This window comes from Seriola dumerili, unplaced genomic scaffold (genome assembly GCF_002260705.1).
Source record: "Seriola dumerili isolate Sdu_G_001 unplaced genomic scaffold, Sdu_1.0 BDQW01000068.1, whole genome shotgun sequence".
NCBI lineage: Eukaryota > Metazoa > Chordata > Actinopteri > Carangiformes > Carangidae > Seriola > Seriola dumerili.
Window position 1 is genome coordinate 10,898,710 of NW_019174323.1, and position 21,134 is coordinate 10,919,843.

A 21,134-nucleotide genomic window follows, 5' to 3' on the forward strand; every position below is an offset into this window, starting at 1 on the left:
TTCCGCTTGAGAACAGGCGTATCCGGCAGAGTAATTTTTACAAAATAAATGCGCACATCGCCGCCTACAGTCCTGTTTTAAAAAGTACATTTTATTTTTCAGTCCCAAACGAGGGAACGGGAGTTGCTTTGGCTCTCAAAATCCCCAATAAGTATTCCTTGTAATATTTTTCAGCTAACTTAACGCGACCTTACTGAGTTTCACAGCTTAATTTACTCATACAAACACACACAGTCACGTCTCTGTTTTGTCACTTTGTAAACTGAGGCGAAGGTCGTAAGGTGCAAGTGTTGGATGTATTTGCCGTTATTTGAGGCGTGGTAAACATGTCTTGGCTCTTTCAGATAGGTAAACCAGTCTTACCTGTTTAAGTTGTTGCTCTCAGAAACACCGAGCTCTTTGACCAGCACTAATATGCACACTCAAGGCATAACCTCAGTTCTTTCACTGTACAGATGAGAGAAGGCCTAGCCTATAGCTTTAATAAAAATGTAATATAATATTAAGTACAAAAGTATGTGTTACAATGTTAATGTAAATTTATCTAATTCTGTAATAGGGTTTCGACCAAAAAGGACAATATATCAATAATTTGTAAGTATATTTATTGTAAAAAAAAAAGAAAAAAAAAAAGACTCAACTGTATAAAAGATAAAGGCCTTTGATTGATACACAACATGCAAACACTTTACAAAGAGGCTGTACAAAAAACATTTGTACACTGAACATTTCTCAAATTCTAAGTGCCTTCTTCACAAAACAAATTTTGGCACAGTAACATCTGTTAACATGGAATGTCTCAAGAAATTCTGGAGAGCCGCTCATACAAAACCTTGACAAAACAGCATTTCAATGAAAGGTTAAAGTGTACACAACAATTTGGTGCATTGTTTAGTTGACACACTACAACTGCATTCCTATTTTATTAACACCAGTTAACTTTCTTGGGAGGTGTGGAGAACCCTTTAACCCAAAAAGCCTGCCACAGTTTCTGCACCTGGCATTAAGACAATGAAAAACCACAACAACAAATGAAAACAGCATGTAAACATTCAAGAAGTACTAAAAAAGAACTGCTGAATTACAGCTGGACAGAGTGGATTCATGTCCTCGCACAAATGAGCTCAATCTTTTCCCAGAGTAGAGCTTTCCTGGAAATCCTGGTTTCTTACATATTAAAGAAATGTTTCATTTCAAATGACACATCTGCTAATATAAAAAAAGCACCAAAACCTGTACAATTATTATTGGCATCAAAAGCTTCTTATCTAAGTCATAAGACATCTTAAGAATTCCTATGTTTATTGAAGATAAAATCAAAATTTTCTGAATTAAATTTTGAATAGATATATATTTCAAAATGAAATGCTTAATTCCACTATGCTTCCCAATTCATGTTTATTGAGATGTTACCAGACATCAGGTATTGTCCCTATCTTAAGGTTATGGCTTTAAAATGTGACGATAAACAGAACCGCTTTCAAAATAGCAAAGTGATGCTGAAAACGCATAAACAGCACCAATTCTCATGTTGTTTTAAGCATATTGTACCATAAACAAAACATACTGCAAAACAAGGCAAAGATTATTTGAACAGGCTCAAAATGACAGATAATGCAAGGCAAACACATTATTAAGGACATGTAAATAACCTCTTTGGTCCCATAAACTCTGATGATTTTAAAATTATTATCTATGGGAATGGCAAAGATATGCATCCCACTAAGAAGGTGGTATCTTATACCATGTCAGTGAGGATGGCTTTGTGAACACCTAAGCTGCAACATTAGCTTGTGACTTTCCAAGCTAATTCAAACTGTAATTAAGAAGACATCAACACCTGAGGTGTAAACCTAAGTTTGCCTCGACTCCCCTGGAGTACATCTTTAGGTGAGTCGGATTCCCAACACCTGCTCCAACTCTTGTCTTCTCTGTTGCACCTGAAACAAAGAAGGAATAGTGCCAGATGTCAGTAAACTAATAATCTACTGAACCCTTACAATAAAGCCTTTATCAAGGATATAATAGTTAATATTATAATACATATAAAAATTTAACAGTGCATTAGGTGCTGTAATTCCTTACTTTGGAGTAAATGTATCTGCCCACTGCCTCTGGTACCCAGGGTGCCTCGTAGAACTCAGTCCTCCTCTCCTCCTCTGGGTTTCCTGTCACATCTGTCATCAACTGATGAAAAAAAAAGAAGAAATTATCAAACTGGATCCATAATATCACATATACAAAATTGTATATATAAAAAGATCACTTTATACATAGCAAAAAGATGATGATGTAGAGGCACTGAACTTATTTAATTTGGGCAAATGATGCTGTAATATTGGCTAAATGTTTTTTCTTTCATACAGTTACTGAATCTCTGTTTTAATGTCTGTTCATTCAGTTTGTGTTGGCACAGACCCCCTGTACCAAAGGAGCCCAAATGAGCCATAGGTGCAGGTCAGCTGTAAATTTGCCAGGTGTACTGGCAACATATTACCATTTCATTGCCTGAAAAAAATGCTCCAAACTCATTTTAGAATAGAAATCTTTAAATTTGAAAAAGGGAGCAAATATATGTGAACAAAAACAAACATGGGGTTATGGTTTTCATGAAGATATATGTGATGATACAGCTGCCATTTGAGCTTAAAGACGTAAAGAAAAGTTCACAATAAGATATCTACAGTACAACCTTACTGACATTTAAGACATACACATTGTAAAACTTTGAAAACTATTTTCTTAAAAACAAAATACATCAAACTGATGTTGTTTGATTTGTAAACCCAATCTTATTGAACAAGACTGTATAAAAAGAAAGAGCAGAAATTAAATTACATCCTATATGGACACCTGTAGAGACACAGGAACATGGAGTTAGTGTGTTGGGAGAGGATGTTTACCTTAAGATCTCTGCTCTGAGACTTGAGCCAGTCCTGGATGAACTCCTGTGGATTATTGCTGAAGCTCAGCATAAAGTCTCTCTCAGTCTTCAGCTGGTTAATGTACTCAATCGTCTCATGGATCTGTAGTAAAAACAACCGGTGCAGGAATCAATAACGCTCTTAACAAATGTTTTCTTTCTTTTTATTGCGATTCTCCTAAAAATGGCTGTGAGGTGCCGGTATCAGTGACTCAATGGAAGACCAGGCCTTACCTTCATCTCCAGAGCAGCAATTTCCTGTTGGTTGGTTGTAGAGGACAAAAAGCTGTTCATTTGGCCTTTGAGTGGGTCGTCCACCTCCACATCAATGTCATAACAAGCTGTCTTCTTCTGATCTGTGGGGTCCACGCTGCTCAGAGACGACAAGAAGACAGCATGAGAGAATTCAAGTTGGATTGTAATAAGACAAGAAGACTGCAAATTTAAATAGCAAACTAGGGCTGAGATCTTATATAAATGAAAGATCATCTGTAACATTTAAATCTTTGGAAATGCTTTGGAGGACTTTAGATTCACAAGTAAAAAAAAAAAAAAAAAAAAAAAAAAAAAAAAATCGAATAATAAATGAGACCTTGACAACACTGGCAATTTGGCAAGAACACACGCACAATCTCAAGTGAGAGGGATAATGATCCACGCTCTCTTACCTAATGACATGATTGATAATGATGGGGTCAGGGTGCTGCAGCAGGCCCGCCAGTTTCATGGGAATCTCAGAGAACCTCATGCGAGGACAGCTGAAGATCTGTAAAAGCATTTGGTCAGAGATTATGTCAGATATGCTAAAGGTAAAGATAATTAAAGGAAAAAAATAGATGGTATACATATTGTATATTTATTCTTGAAATTAATAATATATGCCCTATATTTCTCAACTTTAGCAAGGATCTGCTCATTTGCTATAGCACAATGATGTTTAAAGCATTTTGAAGTATCAAAGTAACACTGTGAAATTTATGCTAAAGAAGAAATCTAGCATTTTGTTGGTTGGTGTCTACTCAAAAATATTCCATTACTTGTCTGAAATAGCGGTTGCAGTTGATGTACTCCTTCTCATGACCATCCTGCAGCTTGTTGTTCTTGATGTAGAGCCAGAGAGCTTGCATGATGCTGGCCCGTGTCTGTGTGTGCACACCCAGAAGGCGAGCCAGCCGTGGGTCCAGTTTGTACTGAGGGGGCTGAAAAAAAAAGAGCATTGGGTCAAACATAAAGTTAGTGGAAACTGGTTTGAACAAATCATACCACCAAGGGGTACAACTGTTTGCAACCAGATGGAGAGTGTGGGTGTTTGCACACATACCTGGTGGTCAAGCATGAGCAGTAGGGTGCATTTAACATTCACATCACCGGGTCTTTTAACCTGGAAACCATCTGTCTCCTGAGTGGTGGGCATTCTATGCCACTGTAAGATAAAAATAAAAGTAAAATATCAACTAAGACTTTTTTTTTTTTTTTTTTTTTTTAATTTTTGTCCTCTTAGAGTTAAACTAAATCCAAACTGATATGTGTTGATACGAAGTTACAATCACTCAAATACATCTCTTCCACAGTCCACTATTTACTTTAGAACGAAGTTTTACTGATTCCACCTTAACTCCACTTTATGACCAGAGCTGAAACATGGACTGGGGCTGGTTAATCAACAGAAATCTCACAACATTTTTGTGTCCGTGTGCCTAAAGTGTTAAAATGTGGTTGCATCAAATGCTTATGCCATTATGTCATACCTCTACTAAGTGGTTGTCAGGTCCATAGAGCTCCTTATCAAGCTCAATCACGAGGCTCTTGAAGAAAGATGAGAACTTCCTCTTTTGCTTACCAGGCTAGGAATAAAAAGTGCATAAAAGAGTGTGAAAATGCAGAGCAAAAAGATTGCTATCTATGTATTCTTATTGTGCTGTGTCAGGCTGTGCAGCTGCATTGTTTAGCTCTGACCACATTTGGGGGTGGCGAAGTACAAAACTGTAGACAAGTAGAAAAAGCTGTTGCACCCCCACCCTCTCCCCAGCCCTGTCAAACCGTTTGCACAACATGACCCCTTTCACTCCTTCCCTCACATCCCTTTTTCTTTTTCTGTTACTCCATGCAAAACTCCTACGCATGCCTAACCCAATGAGCCAGGGGAGAAATATTAACAGGAAAAAAAAAATCCTCCTTCATGTGGACCCAGATAACACAATGAGTTGTGCTGGAACTGATGGAAGGAGGGGAGACATTTCAGCTCCTGGTATGTAAAGGCCAGTGGTTTCAATTCCTTGTTTCAAAAGACAACATGAGCTTGTGTGCATGAGTGCATGTGTGTGTATGTTAGGAGCTGTCGGGTGGAGTGGGGAGAGCTGTAAACACACATCTGGTTGCGTGGTCTGAGCCAAGGACACAGGCCAACCAGAGCTGAGTGACTGTGAAGTTTTCAGAAACACAATAACAAGAGACTGAAATACTTGGAGTCAGACCACAGTGAGACAATTGTGAAACCGAGCAAGAAGATTCAAATGTAAATGACTCTGTTATTCACGTACTTCCTCCAGAAGTTTTCCCTCCACTCTCAGCTCCCAGGAGGACACCTTCTCTGCCTCCTCGCCCTCAGGCTTGCTGGGTGTGTATGTGTTGGAGATGTAGATCCTGAGTTTGCGTTTTTGCTGTCAAAGAGATGAACAAGCAGATGCATTGGGAATTCCAGTAAAAACTCTTGCTCAATTTAAAATGAACCATGGGAAATTTGAATCAGATTCGTTTGGCAAGTAGACTTTTTTTAAACTGCACCTGGTGATTGGTGGAGGAAGCTTTTTCGACAGAACATGGTGGTCATAAATTAGTCAATCAAGACAATTTAAAGTTATAATCCTTAAGATTTTCATGATATGAAACTGCACTTTTTTATGCTATTTATGGTCTGCATTTTTCTCCAATAGCCATTCAATGTATTTACATTATGCAGTTCCTTCTCTGTCTGTTTCATTGTTATTTGCAGAGTCCACAATTTCTACACTGGATTCCTTACAAATAAGGGATTCATAGAAAATGATGCATCCATGTGATCCAGTGTTAATGTTTTCATTTCATATCAGCCGCACTGTTTCACTCTCATTAAGCAATATCAGCGTTGTATTAAGTCACAGCTAATGCAAACTTCCAACTGCTGCCACTTCACATTAAAAGTATCAACATAAAGTGGCTTTTATTGTGAAGACACCACATTATCTTAGACTGACTCCTTTATCTTCAACAATGTTGAAGTTTGTTTGGCTGCATTGTTAACGGATACATCAACCACACTTACCACCAAATGAACCAGGACTGAGATCTCAAGGACTTTAATATTGTGATTAGGCAGCACTACACAAAGCCTAATCTCTGAATTTTCTTTTATTAAATTTCCTTAAAATATGATAATGCAACATCACGAAGAGATACCATAATGGGCTTCTTGATGGCTTCCTGAATCTCCATACGCTTTCGAGCGATGGTCTGATCCAGTTTCCTCTCAAAGGCCAAGAGGTCCATGTAGGCCTGGGACTCTGGGACCAGGTCTCTGATCTAAGGAGCCAAAAGTAGAATGTAAGTATTAAGGGAATACAGAAAACTAAAGGCTAATTGGTTCCATCTAAGACATGATTCAGGGGATGAAAATTTTCTTACCCTCTGTGGTAGAACCTTGTCCGCCATCTTGCGTCTTTTTGCCCTGAATCACACAGAAAATATAATATACATGATGATTTCCAAAGTAAAAAAACAAAAAAAAACGAATTGACCCACATTAACCATGTGCCTTCTCTAAAATATAGATGATCCAATCTCTAAAAATATCACTTAAATGGATGAGGACATACTGTACTATGCTGCCAATGTTTTCTCATCATTTAGCATTTGCCCTTCATTAACCAATCTACAAGGAACTGACCGCGTACTGGAGCACACAATACAAGACTAACAGAACGACCTCATTCACTTCATTTGATTACAATGTATTTGTGAAAACTTCATAGTGCGATAACAAAATCTTGGCCACTGCTATCTCTTCATTAACTCCCCCAAATGAGCACCTCAGGCTCCCACTTATCATTGCTATTGACTTCATAAAAGCTGTTTTGTTTCTTTAATTAAATTACACAGTTCCCCCTCATTACGACTAAATTTAATTCTGAAGCTCTTTAATGAGAATTTAGGATGTTGCTTCTAGCCTTGTAGCTCACTAATACTACTGTACTGAGAATTTTGTTATGAGATAAACCTTTAAAAAACAAGAGGTTCATTGTGGCTAAAAGTGTAAATACGGCCTCACATCATGGCTCGCCTCATTTATGACTGTGGCGTCACTGAGCAGTTTGAAGTCAAAAATACCCACTTATGTCTGCTGCTTTGAAAGCTAAGGCCAGTCATGAGATACTCCTATCTGCGTGTCTATGTGATCAGAGCTGTGCTTTTAACAGTACAGCAACTTCACAGACAGAATGCAGAGGGAAAAACACATGAATAGATAAAGAGCGATGTTGTTATAATGTTAATGAGGCACGACAGCCAAAATTAGCAACTGCAATTTTCATGACTGTGTGATAATATCACTACTGTGGTACGATGTATAAAAATATGCATTCATAAATTCATAGACAAGATAGACCTTTTGTTTTACTCTGAGCTATAATTTGAGTAAATTTCCTTCTGAACATCATCATTATGTTTGTATGTACATTACTAAACAAAAATGTGAAACTGAGATTCTGAACTCTTCCATCTGCACAAAAAGCAACAAAATAACAATACTATAAAGAAATCTAAATGTTTGAGTTGACCATTGCTTTTCACCAGTTGTTTGTTTTAGTCAGTCTGACTTTGACTGACTAAAACAAACTGGTGAAAAGCAAGTGAAAATGAGGTTCCGTATGTCTAAATTATGAAAAAAGGAGGAAATGTGATGTGATTTAAAAAGTAAACAGTATTTCAAGTGATGCTAGTAAAATTTTTATTTCTATTTATTCATTGTTGCTGTTGTTAAAAAGTGGCTGTGAAAAAACCTTAAACAGCTTGACTCTTGATTTAATTAAGTCATTAATTAAAAGGAAAATGCCAAATGTTTTTAGGTTCAAGTTAATCAAATAGCAAGATTTGCTGCTTTTCTTTGTTTCTTGTTTTGTATCATCATAAATTGAATGTATTCTGGGCTGTTGTTCGGACAAAACAAGACATTTTAAAATGTCACCTTGAGCTTTAGGAAATTGCAATTTTCTTTTGGGATCGATTAATAAATAGAGAAAATAATCCACATATTTATCAATAATAATAAAAAACTTAGTTAGTTGCAGCCCCATTTATATGAAAGTAAAGTCAAAATCTCCAGAGTGCCAGATTCTCTGATTTGGCGCCAGGCTGTCTTGGTCAATCAACCTTGGCATTGTTCCTCTCCCTCTCTTCTCCTTCTCTCACACAAACACTCTCACTTCTCCACAGTTTACCCTCGTCTGAGGCCTCCTCCCAGCGCCTCTTGCTGCTGCTGTTGATGCTGATGAAGGAACCGTTTCCTTGAGGTGTCCATGCCTGGAGGCCCCATGCCTGGCCGCATGGGCATGTTCCCACCACCATAAGAGGGACCAGGCAGCTGGCCCCCCATTGACCCCATGGGGCCCCCCACCCTATTGGGTGGCATCCCTGGGCGCTGGAGAAAAAGGGAGGAGGCTGAAGCTGTAATTCCAGGTTCAAGAATTTTCAAATACTGAAAACACTCTGCTGTGTACTAAACCAGTTTCTTTCTTCTTTTCTAGTACTCACTCCTTTCCCTTGACAAAAAAAAACAACAAAAAAAACAAAACAAAAAAAAACTATGGTTATTGAAATGTGTATGCTTTCTTCCTGCACTATAGGTTTACAACAGATTAGTATATATTCCCAATGTAATGTGATACTGATGTTAGATTTAATATCAAAAAAAGAGTATAAAAGGATAATTACATAGATGATAAAAATGAGTGTTTCCTGAGTTCTGCTGGGTCTTTGAAATAAGTGTAAATGGCTTACTGTATGCACAAGTATACTGGATATCAACAGTGTATAAAAAGAGAAGTTAGCACAGACAGAACGTCGCTTACAATAGATGTTATTGTGTGCACCATGGAATTATAGAACTAGATTTAATCATCATAAATAACAACATATCAAGCAGTTAAAGGAAATTTGATGTAAATGTACAGTATGTACAGATTAAACAATGTAGACAACAGTAACTTTAACATTAGTAACTCCTACCAAAGTTTTTAATTGTTCTGTTTTATTGTGAGGTGTATGAATGTGTGATTTTGATCAATCTACAACCCTTATCTTGTTTTAAAATCCAGCTACAATCTTAAATAAACAAAATTGTACTGATTTATCAACAATGTAGATTTGTCTTTCAACTGAAAAGCAAATACCTGAACCCATATGGCCCTAACACGACTGTTATAATGCATATCAACTAAAGACCACATGAAGCTGCAGATGGTGGCAAAATTGGGATAATGTATGCAGGCTTAGCTCTGACAGATGGTGGTGATGATAAACTTACTTTTGTTTTCAAGCTAACTGACATTAGGCTAAGGGCTGCCACGTGATTTTCGCTTTCACACATGCACAAAACATTGTTCTATTGTAATAATTTTAATTAAGCCTCCAAATATTTAAAGACACACAATGACCAATCACTATAATGGTTATGTTCAAAATGTTATATTCAATGTATTAGTGGCAGTAAGTAGTTACACACCCTTTCAAATGCGGAAGTAGTTTCCACACCTTGATATTTTAAAACTGATGCGCCTTAAGGTTGTTTTTATTTTGGTATATCTGCCAGATACCCATTTTAACTCGATAAGTTTGTTTAACTCAAATGTAAGACTGCCACATTTACTCTTAAAAGCAGAGAGGGTAACATAAATTTAAAGAAGCAACAGCAATAAAAAAAAATGCTTAAGTCAAATAACCTTTCGCTCAACACCAAATTTTTCTATTTAGCAGACACAAATTCAACAGAAAACCAACCTGGAGGTACTGGGGAGCGTTGTTCATGCTCCGGGGGTATCCCGCCGGAGGTTGCGGCATTCCTGGCATCCTCATGCCCCCTGAATGTCCAACATTCATGGGATTCAGATTCGGATTCATCGGGGGACCCGTGAAGCCTCCTCTTGATGCCATCTTCTAGATCCACAAGTGGTTAAAAGTGACGGAAACTTCTGCCAAATTTCGGTCCAAATACAAGTCTAGCAGGCTGCTAAATGAACGTCGCTGGTACAAGTCGTAAAGTATCCAGCTAGCTAACTACACTAACTTTAGAGGAGGTCGGGTTCTGGTTTGACAGCAGGCACACTGTCAACAAAAAGCTAGCTAATGTTAGCTCGTCTCCTACCGTTTCAAGTTCCGGGATTTGCTTCTACCTACAACTGCTTGGTCTCTGGAGACACTAAGTGGTGGCCGTTGCTTGTATCCCCTCCCTTTCTCTTTAGGTCTAAACATCGCTAAGTATCAGATTTTCCAGTGAGGCTAATGAAAAACATGATAACGCCTGTCTAACGACTAACTGAGCGACTAAAGCAAAACCAAGTAGTCTTCTAACTGCCTACACACACAATGCTAAATGCTGCCTTCAGTAACGTCGGAAATTTTCGATGTCTCCTTTACTCTTGCCTAATCAAAGGTTTCTCCTCTGGGCGTGAACGAACTGGGTACTCTGAATTTACATTTTCACTTGTGTGACATTATTTCATAAAAACGCGAACAATCAAACATTTTCTATGAGTTCATATAAGTGACAATGCAAGCACTACTACGTGATGGGTCCATGAACGTTTTTCACTTCCTCTTTCTATCATTCTGGTGGTGAAATCAAACTGTACACGGACTCTCAGGCGCACTGATCTTCCTCATTACCAAAACTGCTATTGTTTGGCAATTAACAGACCTCATAGCATGGCTGGTTTAACCTGTTAGATGGCCCCCAGGGGAAAAAGTATACTGTTAGGCCAATGTTTACTGCATGAACCAGAATCCACCTATCATAGGCTACCCCATGCATTCTGTATGTACCCTGTCATGTCCAGGTTCCCAGAAATCAACCAGCACTCATATGGATAAATAAGGCTCTCTGGCTCCAGATTTTCTGTATATCAATTAGTCTGTAGTAATTTGATTAAGCACAACATTATATAGAAGTAAGCACTGTGTGAGCACAATATAAACGAAGATAGATAGATGAAGGTCTTTACCCAGAAGTCTATCTAAAAGACAGAGCCACAAAATTTAATAACAATGCAGGAACTGCCTCTGTTGATAATGTAAATTTGTGGTGCAATTTGCAATGTAGTGAATCTGAGATCTTTTGGGCACTTTGGTTGGGGCCATAGGGCATTTTGCCTTTTTTGCCTGGTAGGTAATCTAGCCTTGTTTCACAGAAGGGATGTACAGTGGGGTTCAAGTTAAGTTAAAGTGAACCACAAATCAATGACTTCAATAAAGTACCAGCAATGACACATATACATACGCATTGCATTTGGATGTTGACAGATGAAGGCAATGATAGAGCCCTAGTGAAAGATGAAAGCCCCATGTGTTTCGACAAAAGGATCGTTGTTATATGTACAAACATATCTCACATTCCTTAGATAATACTGGCAGTATCATATGATTCATACTAAATGCATCATTTTCTGAATGCCCTTTTGCAGTACATGTGGTCCACGACTACTGTAACATCCTTCATACACAACAGTACCGACATGAAAGTTTTTCTAGCATTTTTGCTCAGCCCCTTTGCCCAGACACACAACTGTAAAAGAACTCAGAAAAAAGACTTTAGGAAGAGCGCTTGAAGGCAGCATAACTGAGTCCCTCTGGCAGTTTTCAGTACTGGAAACTCAACTTCTTCGAAGAAAAAAGGTCAAACTGTGTGATCTATGTTGTGTTTATCACCTGTCAGTTTCCTAAAGATAAGATCTACCACATTTTGTTGCTTAAAAACCCTTTAATAAGCAGCATTTACTGTCTCATCCAACAGATGTGTAATTCTACTCAAAACCTCACCATTTGATCAACAGCATCCCCTGTAGGTCGCTGGGTATTACAAGTACTTGAGCAAGGGTTACTGAGGTTGTTTCTGTTGTTTCACATCCATCAAAACCCTATTCAGAGCCTGTTAAGAGTTCAAGTTAACCCAAGACCATAGGACGGGTAACAAATCATTTATTATGCTAGACAGATGAAACAAACTGAGCCATGATAGCAGCAATTCAACTATTGGAATATTTACACTATCACATCACACAAAGGATATACTGTATGTAACCCTTACAATGTAAACACATGATACAAAGACGTATTTGAATGCTAAAAAACAAGCCGATCTATCCACCAAAAATGAAACAAAAAGAAACCTGCTTTTTTGCAGTAAATACCTGCTTGTACAATTAGGGGTTCATTTACTGAACATTTTTAAAACAAGTTTCCACAGGTGAATGACAAACTGAGAGTTGCTTCTCTCACATGTACAATGTATTGTAATTCAACTGGAGAACTATGAGCCTGACAGTGAATGTGAAAATAAAAAGACAAACCATTAGTAAAGATTGTCTTTAACATTATTGTTAAAAAAAAAAAAGAGATTTTTAACAGGTGAGTAAATATAAGTACACCTAATGCCTAATCATTTCTGTATTTTAAGAAACGACATACAGTATTGTATGTGCACACAGCTGCCCCTGCTTGGCCACTGAATGAATTACACCAGAATCTATCTCTGTGCAGTGAAATCGTATATGGTGATATTCATTATTTTGGACTCCAGCAACAAACAAAATTAACTGAACAAAAGAAGAAAAAAAGAAAAAAGAAAAAAGAAAAAAAAAGAGTATTGGTACGATGATTTTGCGAGAAAAAAATCTGTCAAGTATACAGTGGGAGGTCTGGACTGCTTCTGCAGTGCAGCAAACACCATAAATGTCACCTATAATATCAACGTACATTGATATCACATCATAAAGAACCAAAGGTGAAGTGTTATTGGTCTTCCTGTGTGTGTGCGTCCGTGTGTACGCACACACACACATATTGAATGTGTATTTGTGGCTGAGTGTATTATTGAGGGAATGCCTCATCTTTCATCAGCATACGTGGGCTCTCCTGGTTGTCCATACGACGCCTAGGACCCATCATGCCTATGGAAATAAACAGCAAAGAGACCATTCATTCACTCATTCCATCCGAATACACGTGGCGTTAAATAATAGTGAAATTTTAAAAATGCTCACAGCTGGAAAAATTAAATTGTGGGTGGTTTTAAAACAGTTCAAAAATTGCTTGGAAAAACGAAAAACAAGTACTAAGTTTTGAGAAACACTTTCTGATGACTCTTTGTCAAGTTTAATTGGCAGTAGCTTTCCAAAGTTTCAGTATGAATTGATAGAACTCTGATACTGTATAGCTGAACACCTGTAACTTACATGTTTGTTAGCAGTTATAAATGAATGTGTCAGTATTAAACTGTAAGACAACAAAAGACTAAAAATCCTGGAGCTAGGGTCATTTGCTAACAGAAGCTTTGTGTCAGGTGATAAAACTCTCCTTTAATGTTATAAATTGAGCTCACAATGAAACGTACTTTGATGTAGAAATGTATTACATTCTATGCTGGTTATTACATTATCCACACAGAGGATAATGTAATAAAACGAAGACTTTCTTACTGTTCAAATTCAGATTAAAAACAAAAACAAAAACAAAAAAAACAAAATGCCAAAAAACAAAATGCTCCCATACCTTTCCCTGTAATTTAGGACCACCAACATGCAAAAGGGTCATATATAGCCTGAAAATAGTTGCAGACTTGTAGATCATATAACCTGTTTCCAAAAATTCCCATGGGTATTCATAACAGAGGTACTCTGTAGCATCTATTGCGTGTTTAGCTTTTTCGTGCCTAATGTTCCTGGTACGTTTCAGACTGTAAGTATTTCCACAATTGTTAGTGCTCTATTATATGGGTACACAAACTGTAGTCTTGACATTAAGAGGAAGTTGAATTACTTCTACTTACTGCTCTTATGCTTGAATGATTTGGATCTTCTGGGTGAGTTTGGATTCTGATATGCGAAGAGAAAAAAAATACTTTGAGTTGACAAATCAGGAATGATAGGTAATATTCTCCATGTGTTTATATAAATGAATTAATTTTAGGGATTAAAAAGAAAAGGAGTATAATGCTCCTCAAGATTGCTACATTAATTTTTACAGTGAAAATAAAAAAGTACCTTATCAGATTTCCTTTTCTTGGCTGTAAAAGAAGGACATTCAATTTTAGATTTAGAAACGTGAGTAATTTCATGTGCGCAACATCATTAGAGGATTATATCAGCAATCAACATTCTGTATTACCAAAAAGAGGTTATACCAGTGCATTACCTTTCTTTTCTGCCCCATAAGACCAGTCATTATCATTGACATCATCATTATCCTCTTGGTCACTCTCCGATTTGTTGTTTGTGTTGTTACCAGTGACTATTCTGTAAAAGAGAGGAGAAGAAGGCATGACGCACACAATAAGTCATCATTACTCCTCGCAAGTAACAAGTTTGATAATAAAACACATACAATCTGACCTGAAACCACTTTTTGCTTCAGCACCTACATCTGTCCTGATTTTTTAAGATTTTTGTTGATGTTTTATACATTCTATCCAGGTGGGTGAATTTTTTTTTTTTTTACCTTACAGGACATACAATGAGGTGTACATCAGCACAGTGTGCAGTCAGAATCCACTTTAGTTTAGCTATGAGATGATACTGTTTTACACTGGAACAAACAGAGGTACCTCAGGTTAAGCTGTTTTAGGTTTTAGGCTACTCTCATACCTGCGGTTGGCTATGCGGCTGCTGTTACGTCCCATCCCCAGGCATTTCTCCAGGTGTGGTGCGAAGCGTGATGCAGCGATGCTTCGGCTGCAGTTAGGACATACACACTCTTTGTTTTTCCACTGGTTGTACACCTGGCCAAACACGTCTAATCCCGGCTGGTCCACAATTTCTGCAAATTGAAAGCAAGAGTTGCAACAGTATTCACTAAAGGTTTACGTTTTATCATTTAATTGCATTAAATGGCTGTGGATCTCAAATACATGAGCCTACCTACAGTTTACAGAAAGAATGAATGTGTCATTTCTGTCTTTGGCCTTCTTTGTTACTATCTATTGTCACAATATGGACAGCAAACTGAATTCACACAACTTCTTGCTGTCTTGAGGTAATTAAGCATAGGTGGCTTGGAAATAAAAAAATGAGCTTGCTTCTCTTGTAGGGAGAGAATGACTTTGTGCTCACCAAAGTCCCTCATGCTTTCTTGGTCCGTGTCATCCAGGAAAAAATAGCCCTGCTTGACGGCCCGGTGGACCTCGAAGCAAAGACCCAGGCATGCATCCTCCACCAGGTCAGACAGGATGTCCTGAGCTAAGCCCTGGCAGGGAAGGATCAGGAAACAGACACAAGTCAGGCCAAGAGACATACAGGGATGCCCATTTGTGTATATTACCACTGCTGGTTTGTATCCAACAGCTCTGCAGTGCATCTGCAGATTCAATGTGAATCTCCAAGGCTGCTTGAAGCATTATTATTCTGTGGCTTTACTCTACTGTACCTCCAGCTTGCTGTTGTCCAGGCTGGACATTGAAACCTCCTCCATTTTCATTTGCCAGAACTACCAGATGAGCCGACACTTCTGTGGTCATGCTGTAGCGCAGCAAGCATTGGCCAAAACAGGGGCTGCAGCAGGAGGGAAACACACAGTTAGCAACACGGTGCCATTAAATCCTGTTTAACCAGTGAATGTAAATCAGTGTGTGGTCAACATTTGACGCCTTGGATGTGATGCAGCTACTTACAACTGCACGTTGAACACTGCCAGGGAGTTACTTCCCACGTTTATAACCTACGAATAACACAAAAACACAATTTCTTAGCGTTGGTGTTGTAGCGCTGAACACCTCGATAAACAGACATAGTCGGTAGCCAAACGTCTCAAACACTGGTCCGAGCATTGGTGTTTAATGAAGGCAGCTTAGCCTAAACCTTGCTGAAGAAAACAAAGAGCGTGGCTATGAATAGGCTGGAGGAATTGAAAATGCCAAGAGGTTACAAGGCGGTATCCTGCTCACAAAACCACCAGGTCAACAGCAGCTACAGCTACGGGCTAAACGTGTCAAATGTATCACACCGGGTTGAGTAAACAGAAACAATGTAGCGCATTTGTAGGCGACTGAATGGTTTTGCTATTGAATAATTACATTTGACTACAGTAAGGCTTGTCCACGAACCCGGCACTGCTGCTGCTGCACTGCGGCTGTTCGCCTCTCAACTCTCCGTACAAACCATGAATGAGGGGAAGAAAACGACGCTTGTATCCCTATAGAAAGCCTAACTACAGGGAATATCTCAATCACAGCCGCGCAAATTACTAATTGTTTTTATTTACCTATTTCGGCTGGCATCCATCTTTACGTCAGAGAGATCAGACAGTAGCAATCGATCGCTACACGACGACTTTCCACCAAGTGCTTCCTCTGCTGCACTGCCGGGGCTTTACACACTCAACACCAACTCCGTGTATTTATCACCGAGGCCAGCATGTGACTGCGTTAGCCTACACACTTTGTTTGGCTTTGTAGTTCCCATTAATAACACATCGTACTTTAAAACCTGGTCTGGTTAAAGCCCAGTTATTTGAACTTCACTGAATCAAGCAGTCTGAGATGAATTACATCTTTATGCAGCACTTTTATTATAAACATCTTTTATTTGTGGGGTTTACAAACAGCATAATTAGAAAGCCTTCGTAACATTAAAAAAACAATGCTGAGGTAAATTCTTTTGTTCTTCCACTTAATTAAAACCAATCCCCAACCAACTAATAGAAAACACAATCCAAATGGCTTCTGGCCATGGAGATTTCTCTTTATAACAACTTTATGTATACATATATTCATTACTTAACAGCAGAAGTAGAAAATCAGCTGAGTTTGTTGTCTCCTTTGTTCACAAGGATGTATAGTCTGGCTATAGACAACATCAGATGCATTATGTTGTGGTAAGGGCCAGAAGAATCCCACTCGGTACATGTTCAACATTTTCCCCTATGACAGAATATTAAAAAAGACCCACATTTGCTCTGTGGTAAAATGAACAAATTGATTTGAGAGTTCAGACCATGGAAACACAACAGATGAAATAATGGTCTTCAAACAGTATTTTTGCATGGATCCTATTTTCATGACAAGACCACAAGATTAGGTTGTAAAGCAGGACCCACTTAAAAGTCCCAAATCTATTTCTCCATTAACTTCTTACTCTGAGCAATGGGCACATGAAACAGTTTCGGTTATTTTGGCACTCAGCCACTGAAGCACTTGTCCATCTTCTCAAATCCAGAATCCAGCTCTGAACATGCTGTGTGTGTGTGTGAGACCTCTGCTGTCCATCTCATCACAATCTAATACATCTCAAACATGATATCATCTTCTTCTTCCTCTTCCTCCTCCTCATCCTGTGGATCAACAGTTAATATTTAGAACATCTGGATGCACAGTTGCATAATTGAATACAAAAGTAAAAGTAAGTTTTAAAGTTTCCTAACCTCATCCCAGTCCAGATTGACCACTTCTTCGTCACTGCTGCTTTCCTCAATGTCTTCATCTTCTGAATCCTGTGTGAAGTATAATACATGTGGACTGAGAAGACAACTTTTTACACCTGAGTGCAGCAAATAGAATTTTCTTTTTTATTCTATCAATGATATCCTGTTATTCTGTCTGGACAAAACTTACAAAGTGAACTATGACTTTACTGACTTTGCACCACTGACTGACAATGTAACACTGACTACACACTTATTAAAATCTAGTGCTTTAACCTTCACTATAAGGCCACCTGTATTATCAGAGGTTTGCATTGGTCACATCATCAAAGAGTGTGTTACTTCATGTGAGCTGTATCAACAGTTCAACTTACCGATGGTATGTTCAAGCATGGTTCTTCACCGACCTCAACTTCAATTTCTTTGACATTGAGGTACCGACATTTCTGCAAAAATAGGTATATTGTGAATTTAAAGAAACTAATTAAAATGAATAGAAATACAAATGGGTGCTTGCATTGCTTACACTGGGGTTATGTTTTTGAAAATCGCTCTGCTCTGCTGCCGTCAACGTCTGAAGAATGTAAAAGGTGACATGGTTTAAATTTAATAAAAAAACGACCTAGATTAATAAAAAACATTTCAAGAAATTTCTTTATACCTTATACCACTTCTCCAGCTCCATTAAGTATTTTCTGAAGTTTACTTGTACTTTCTCTTTATACTGTTCCTTCTCCTTTATAGAGAGCTTCTGCCAACTTTGGTTGACCTTTAAGAAGCGCTCCTTTGCATTTGGGAATTCCTCCTGCAGAAGTTCCATCTGCTTTTTGCAGAAGATTACATTACCAGATCTGTGAGTGAAGAATAAAAAAACAGTCGCAAATTTGTCTTCGGAGAGACAACTGGTGATTTCATTTGTTTTAATGAATCCTGAGGCACAAATGTTGTTTGACGTTGCTCACCGAGATGGCATCTTGGGCTCACCAGGAAATTGTATTGCATGCCTCACTTTTCTATTAATCCCCTGCACATCAGAAATATTTTTAAACGAGAAAGTCAATCGAATGTAGTTTTTACACATAAGGGGTACAGAATCAAACAGTTCTCACTGACTATAAGCTGTCGTTTATATGTGGCATAGTGAAGAACAGAAACATCCTAATGACATAGACAATGAACAATACAGCAAATAGGATCAGTCAAATCTAATAAAAGCCCCCTCCAACCAAAATTTCTTCTTACCTTTAGTTTTTTAGGTCTTCTGATGCCATTCTCATTTAGGATCCATAGTACATAGCACATAGCTCATGACTAGTACTGGCTGATGTGAATACTTAGATCTGGGGTGTCTGCAGACACCTTCTTCCTCTATTGGGACGGCAAAATGTATTCTTACCTTGCACTGTTTAGGTCTTCTGATGCCATTCTCCTTCAGGATCCGCTGCTGCTCCTCCTTATCCAAAGTCTGAGGAACATGAACATCATCGTCACACAAAGTCTACCAGCATCAGCTCAACGCTGCAACTGTAGTCTTCTAAATGACCCACCTTTAGATATTCATTCAGCTCAACCGTGTACTTTCTTTTCAACTGAAAGAAATGAAGCAAATATTGCATTCAGATTCAGTTGATTTTTACTAAATGGCATGATAATGTTGATTTCAGAGTCCTGTGGTGCAGCAGTCAGTTTTTGTTGGACCGTCTGTATGAAGTTTGTGCGTGTGTTCGTACCGTTTTGCAGCGCACCCTGTACTCCCCCCTCTGTCGCTCAGTCAAATCTCGCCAGCGTTTGGCCCAAACACTCACATAGTCTTTTTTGGCGATACCCGACATGGACGCTATTTGCTCTTTGCAGAATATATTATAGCCATTTCTAAAAGATACACATACACAATCAAATATAAGTCACAAAAGGTGAAAAAAAGCCTAGACAACATAAGACAATTTTCAAGACTTTTGTCACAAAGTTAAATAAGTTTCGCTGGTCCGCCAAAGGTCTTCTTCATATCTAATGGCAGACAGGAAATACTGAGCATGTATCCCTTGGAACTGCCGCACCCTCTAGTGGATGAGGATGTAAATGTGGCCAACTTTAAAGAGCACCTAAAATGACACACCCTTTCTGTGATGCCCCTTTCTTTGTCAGGGAGGCAAGAAAGAGGGTGCGCAATCCAAACCCGAGCATCACACAGCACGTTTGAACTGAGTGGGAGTGGCTTGTGCTCCATATCAATTAAGTATAGTGGTACACCACATGTAACAACAGTCTGATTAACAATACAGAACATCAAACACATTCCATATGGCTTACCACGGCTGTAACCAAATACCATCTCTGCCAACACTTTAAATGACAGTACATCCTCATCTACTCTGGTGGCAGCAGTTATTTTTTCATCCACTTGGATGACACTTCACAATAAAAGTTCAGTGAATTCTTACTAAAAAACTGAACTGCGATCTAAGTACATGATTCTACAGTGAGTGGTAAATATGATAATAACAGTGAAAGATTTGTGAACATCCAAACAAAGCAAAACAAAGGAATCAAAGTTCAATTCAAATCACTGTCATGAAGGTGTGTGTGTGTGTGTGTGTGTGTGTGTGTGTGTGTGTGTGGCTTACATAGGAGGTTTGGCAGGCAGACCCTCCGCACCTTCGGTATGCTGTTCACCCTGGTTTAAAAAGAGAGGTCACACATCAATTTGAAGATAAAATTTAGAACCATGCCATCAGTATCGCATAACTGCTACCAAATATGAATAAATATGAACTGTATTATATGAACATGGATATTATATTAATTGGTACTTAGGAGGAATAAATCATGCAATCAGTACATAGCACATAGCTCATGACTAATACTGCCTGATGTGAATCTGGGGTGTAGACACCTTCTTCCTCTATTGGGACGACAAAATGTATTCTTACCTTGCGTTGTTTAGGTATTTTGATGCCATTCTCCTTCAGGATCTGCTGCTGCTCCTCCTTATCCAAAGTCTGAGGAACATGAACATCATCGTCACACAAAGTCTACCAGCATCAGCTCAACGCTGCAACTGTAGTCTTCTAAATGACCCACCTTTAGATATTCATTCAGCTCAGTCGTGTACTTTCTTTTCAACTGAAAGAAATGAAGCAAATCTTGCATTCAGATTCAGCTGATTCTTGCTGTAACCGGACATGATAATGTTGATTTCAGAGTCTTGTAGTGCAGCAGTTAGTTTTTATGGGGCAGTTTATATGAAGCAATTTGTGTGTGTGTGTGTGTGTGCATTCATACCGTTCCGCAGCGTACACTGTACTCCTCCCTCTGTTTNGTCTTCTAAATGACCCACCTTTAGATATTCATTCAGCTCAACCGTGTACTTTCTTTTCAACTGAAAGAAATGAAGCAAATATTGCATTCAGATTCAGTTGATTTTTACTAAATGGCATGATAATGTTGATTTCAGAGTCCTGTGGTGCAGCAGTCAGTTTTTGTTGGACCGTCTGTATGAAGTTTGTGCGTGTGTTCGTACCGTTTTGCAGCGCACCCTGTACTCCCCCCTCTGTCG

The 21,134-nt window shown here is 38.5% G+C and overlaps 3 protein-coding genes across 3 annotated transcripts; all 3 read right to left on the reverse strand.

Annotated features, from left to right (window-relative positions):
* Window positions 1-1,172: 1,172 nt before the first annotated feature.
* smarcd2 (SWI/SNF related, matrix associated, actin dependent regulator of chromatin, subfamily d, member 2) lies at window positions 1,173-10,674 on the reverse strand. The gene is made up of 13 exons (XM_022743423.1): window positions 9,953-10,674; window positions 8,395-8,594; window positions 6,584-6,626; window positions 6,359-6,481; window positions 5,464-5,583; window positions 4,672-4,767; window positions 4,245-4,346; window positions 3,961-4,122; window positions 3,592-3,689; window positions 3,158-3,293; window positions 2,904-3,026; window positions 2,086-2,187; window positions 1,173-1,940 (listed from the first exon to the last, which is right to left on the reverse strand). Exons 1-13 carry the CDS (start codon window positions 10,103-10,105, stop codon window positions 1,887-1,889), a joined length of 1,512 nt encoding a protein of 503 aa, XP_022599144.1. The 5' UTR covers window positions 10,106-10,674; the 3' UTR covers window positions 1,173-1,886.
* A 1,454-nt stretch (window positions 10,675-12,128) lies between these two features.
* Window positions 12,129-16,517, reverse strand: LOC111220208 (ataxin-7-like protein 3). Its single transcript, XM_022743217.1, has 9 exons — window positions 16,421-16,517; window positions 15,831-15,877; window positions 15,587-15,711; window positions 15,274-15,406; window positions 14,809-14,980; window positions 14,360-14,460; window positions 14,209-14,231; window positions 13,995-14,040; window positions 12,129-13,116 (listed from the first exon to the last, which is right to left on the reverse strand). Exons 3-9 carry the CDS (start codon window positions 15,635-15,637, stop codon window positions 13,037-13,039), a joined length of 606 nt encoding a protein of 201 aa, XP_022598938.1. The 5' UTR covers window positions 15,638-15,711; window positions 15,831-15,877; window positions 16,421-16,517; the 3' UTR covers window positions 12,129-13,036.
* Window positions 16,518-16,723: 206 nt separating this feature from the next.
* Window positions 16,724-20,889, reverse strand: LOC111220261 (nucleolar transcription factor 1-B-like). The gene is made up of 13 exons (XM_022743287.1): window positions 20,861-20,889; window positions 20,660-20,701; window positions 20,509-20,577; window positions 20,203-20,252; window positions 19,309-19,450; window positions 19,126-19,167; window positions 18,975-19,043; window positions 18,541-18,602; window positions 18,240-18,429; window positions 18,105-18,152; window positions 17,953-18,024; window positions 17,579-17,647; window positions 16,724-17,488 (listed from the first exon to the last, which is right to left on the reverse strand). Exons 5-13 carry the CDS (start codon window positions 19,408-19,410, stop codon window positions 17,435-17,437), a joined length of 708 nt encoding a protein of 235 aa, XP_022599008.1. The 5' UTR covers window positions 19,411-19,450; window positions 20,203-20,252; window positions 20,509-20,577; window positions 20,660-20,701; window positions 20,861-20,889; the 3' UTR covers window positions 16,724-17,434.
* Between the last annotated feature and the right edge of the window lie 245 nt (window positions 20,890-21,134).

Coding starts and splice junctions, on each gene's coding strand:
- smarcd2 (XM_022743423.1), bottom strand. CDS start 10,105: ATGGCATCAAGAGGAGGCTTCACGGGTCCCCCGATGAATCCGAATCTG. Junction 4,347..4,671: donor CTGACAACCACTTAGTAGAG/GTATGACATAAT, acceptor TTTATCTTACAG/TGGCATAGAATGCCCACCAC. Junction 1,941..2,085: donor GCAGATACATTTACTCCAAA/GTAAGGAATTAC, acceptor TCTTTGTTTCAG/GTGCAACAGAGAAGACAAGA.
- LOC111220261 (XM_022743287.1), bottom strand. CDS start 19,410: ATGTCGGGTATCGCCAAAAAAGACTATGTGAGTGTTTGGGCCAAACGC. Junction 19,044..19,125: donor AGCTGAATGAATATCTAAAG/GTGGGTCATTTA, acceptor CATGTTCCTCAG/ACTTTGGATAAGGAGGAGCA. Junction 18,025..18,104: donor TTCAAAAACATAACCCCAGT/GTAAGCAATGCA, acceptor CTATTTTTGCAG/AAATGTCGGTACCTCAATGT.
- LOC111220208 (XM_022743217.1), bottom strand. CDS start 15,637: ATGAAAATGGAGGAGGTTTCAATGTCCAGCCTGGACAACAGCAAGCTG. Junction 14,232..14,359: donor TTATGGGGCAGAAAAGAAAG/GTAATGCACTGG, acceptor CTTCTTTTACAG/CCAAGAAAAGGAAATCTGAT. Junction 14,041..14,208: donor AGAAAAGGAAATCTGATAAG/GTACTTTTTTAT, acceptor TTCGCATATCAG/AATCCAAACTCACCCAGAAG.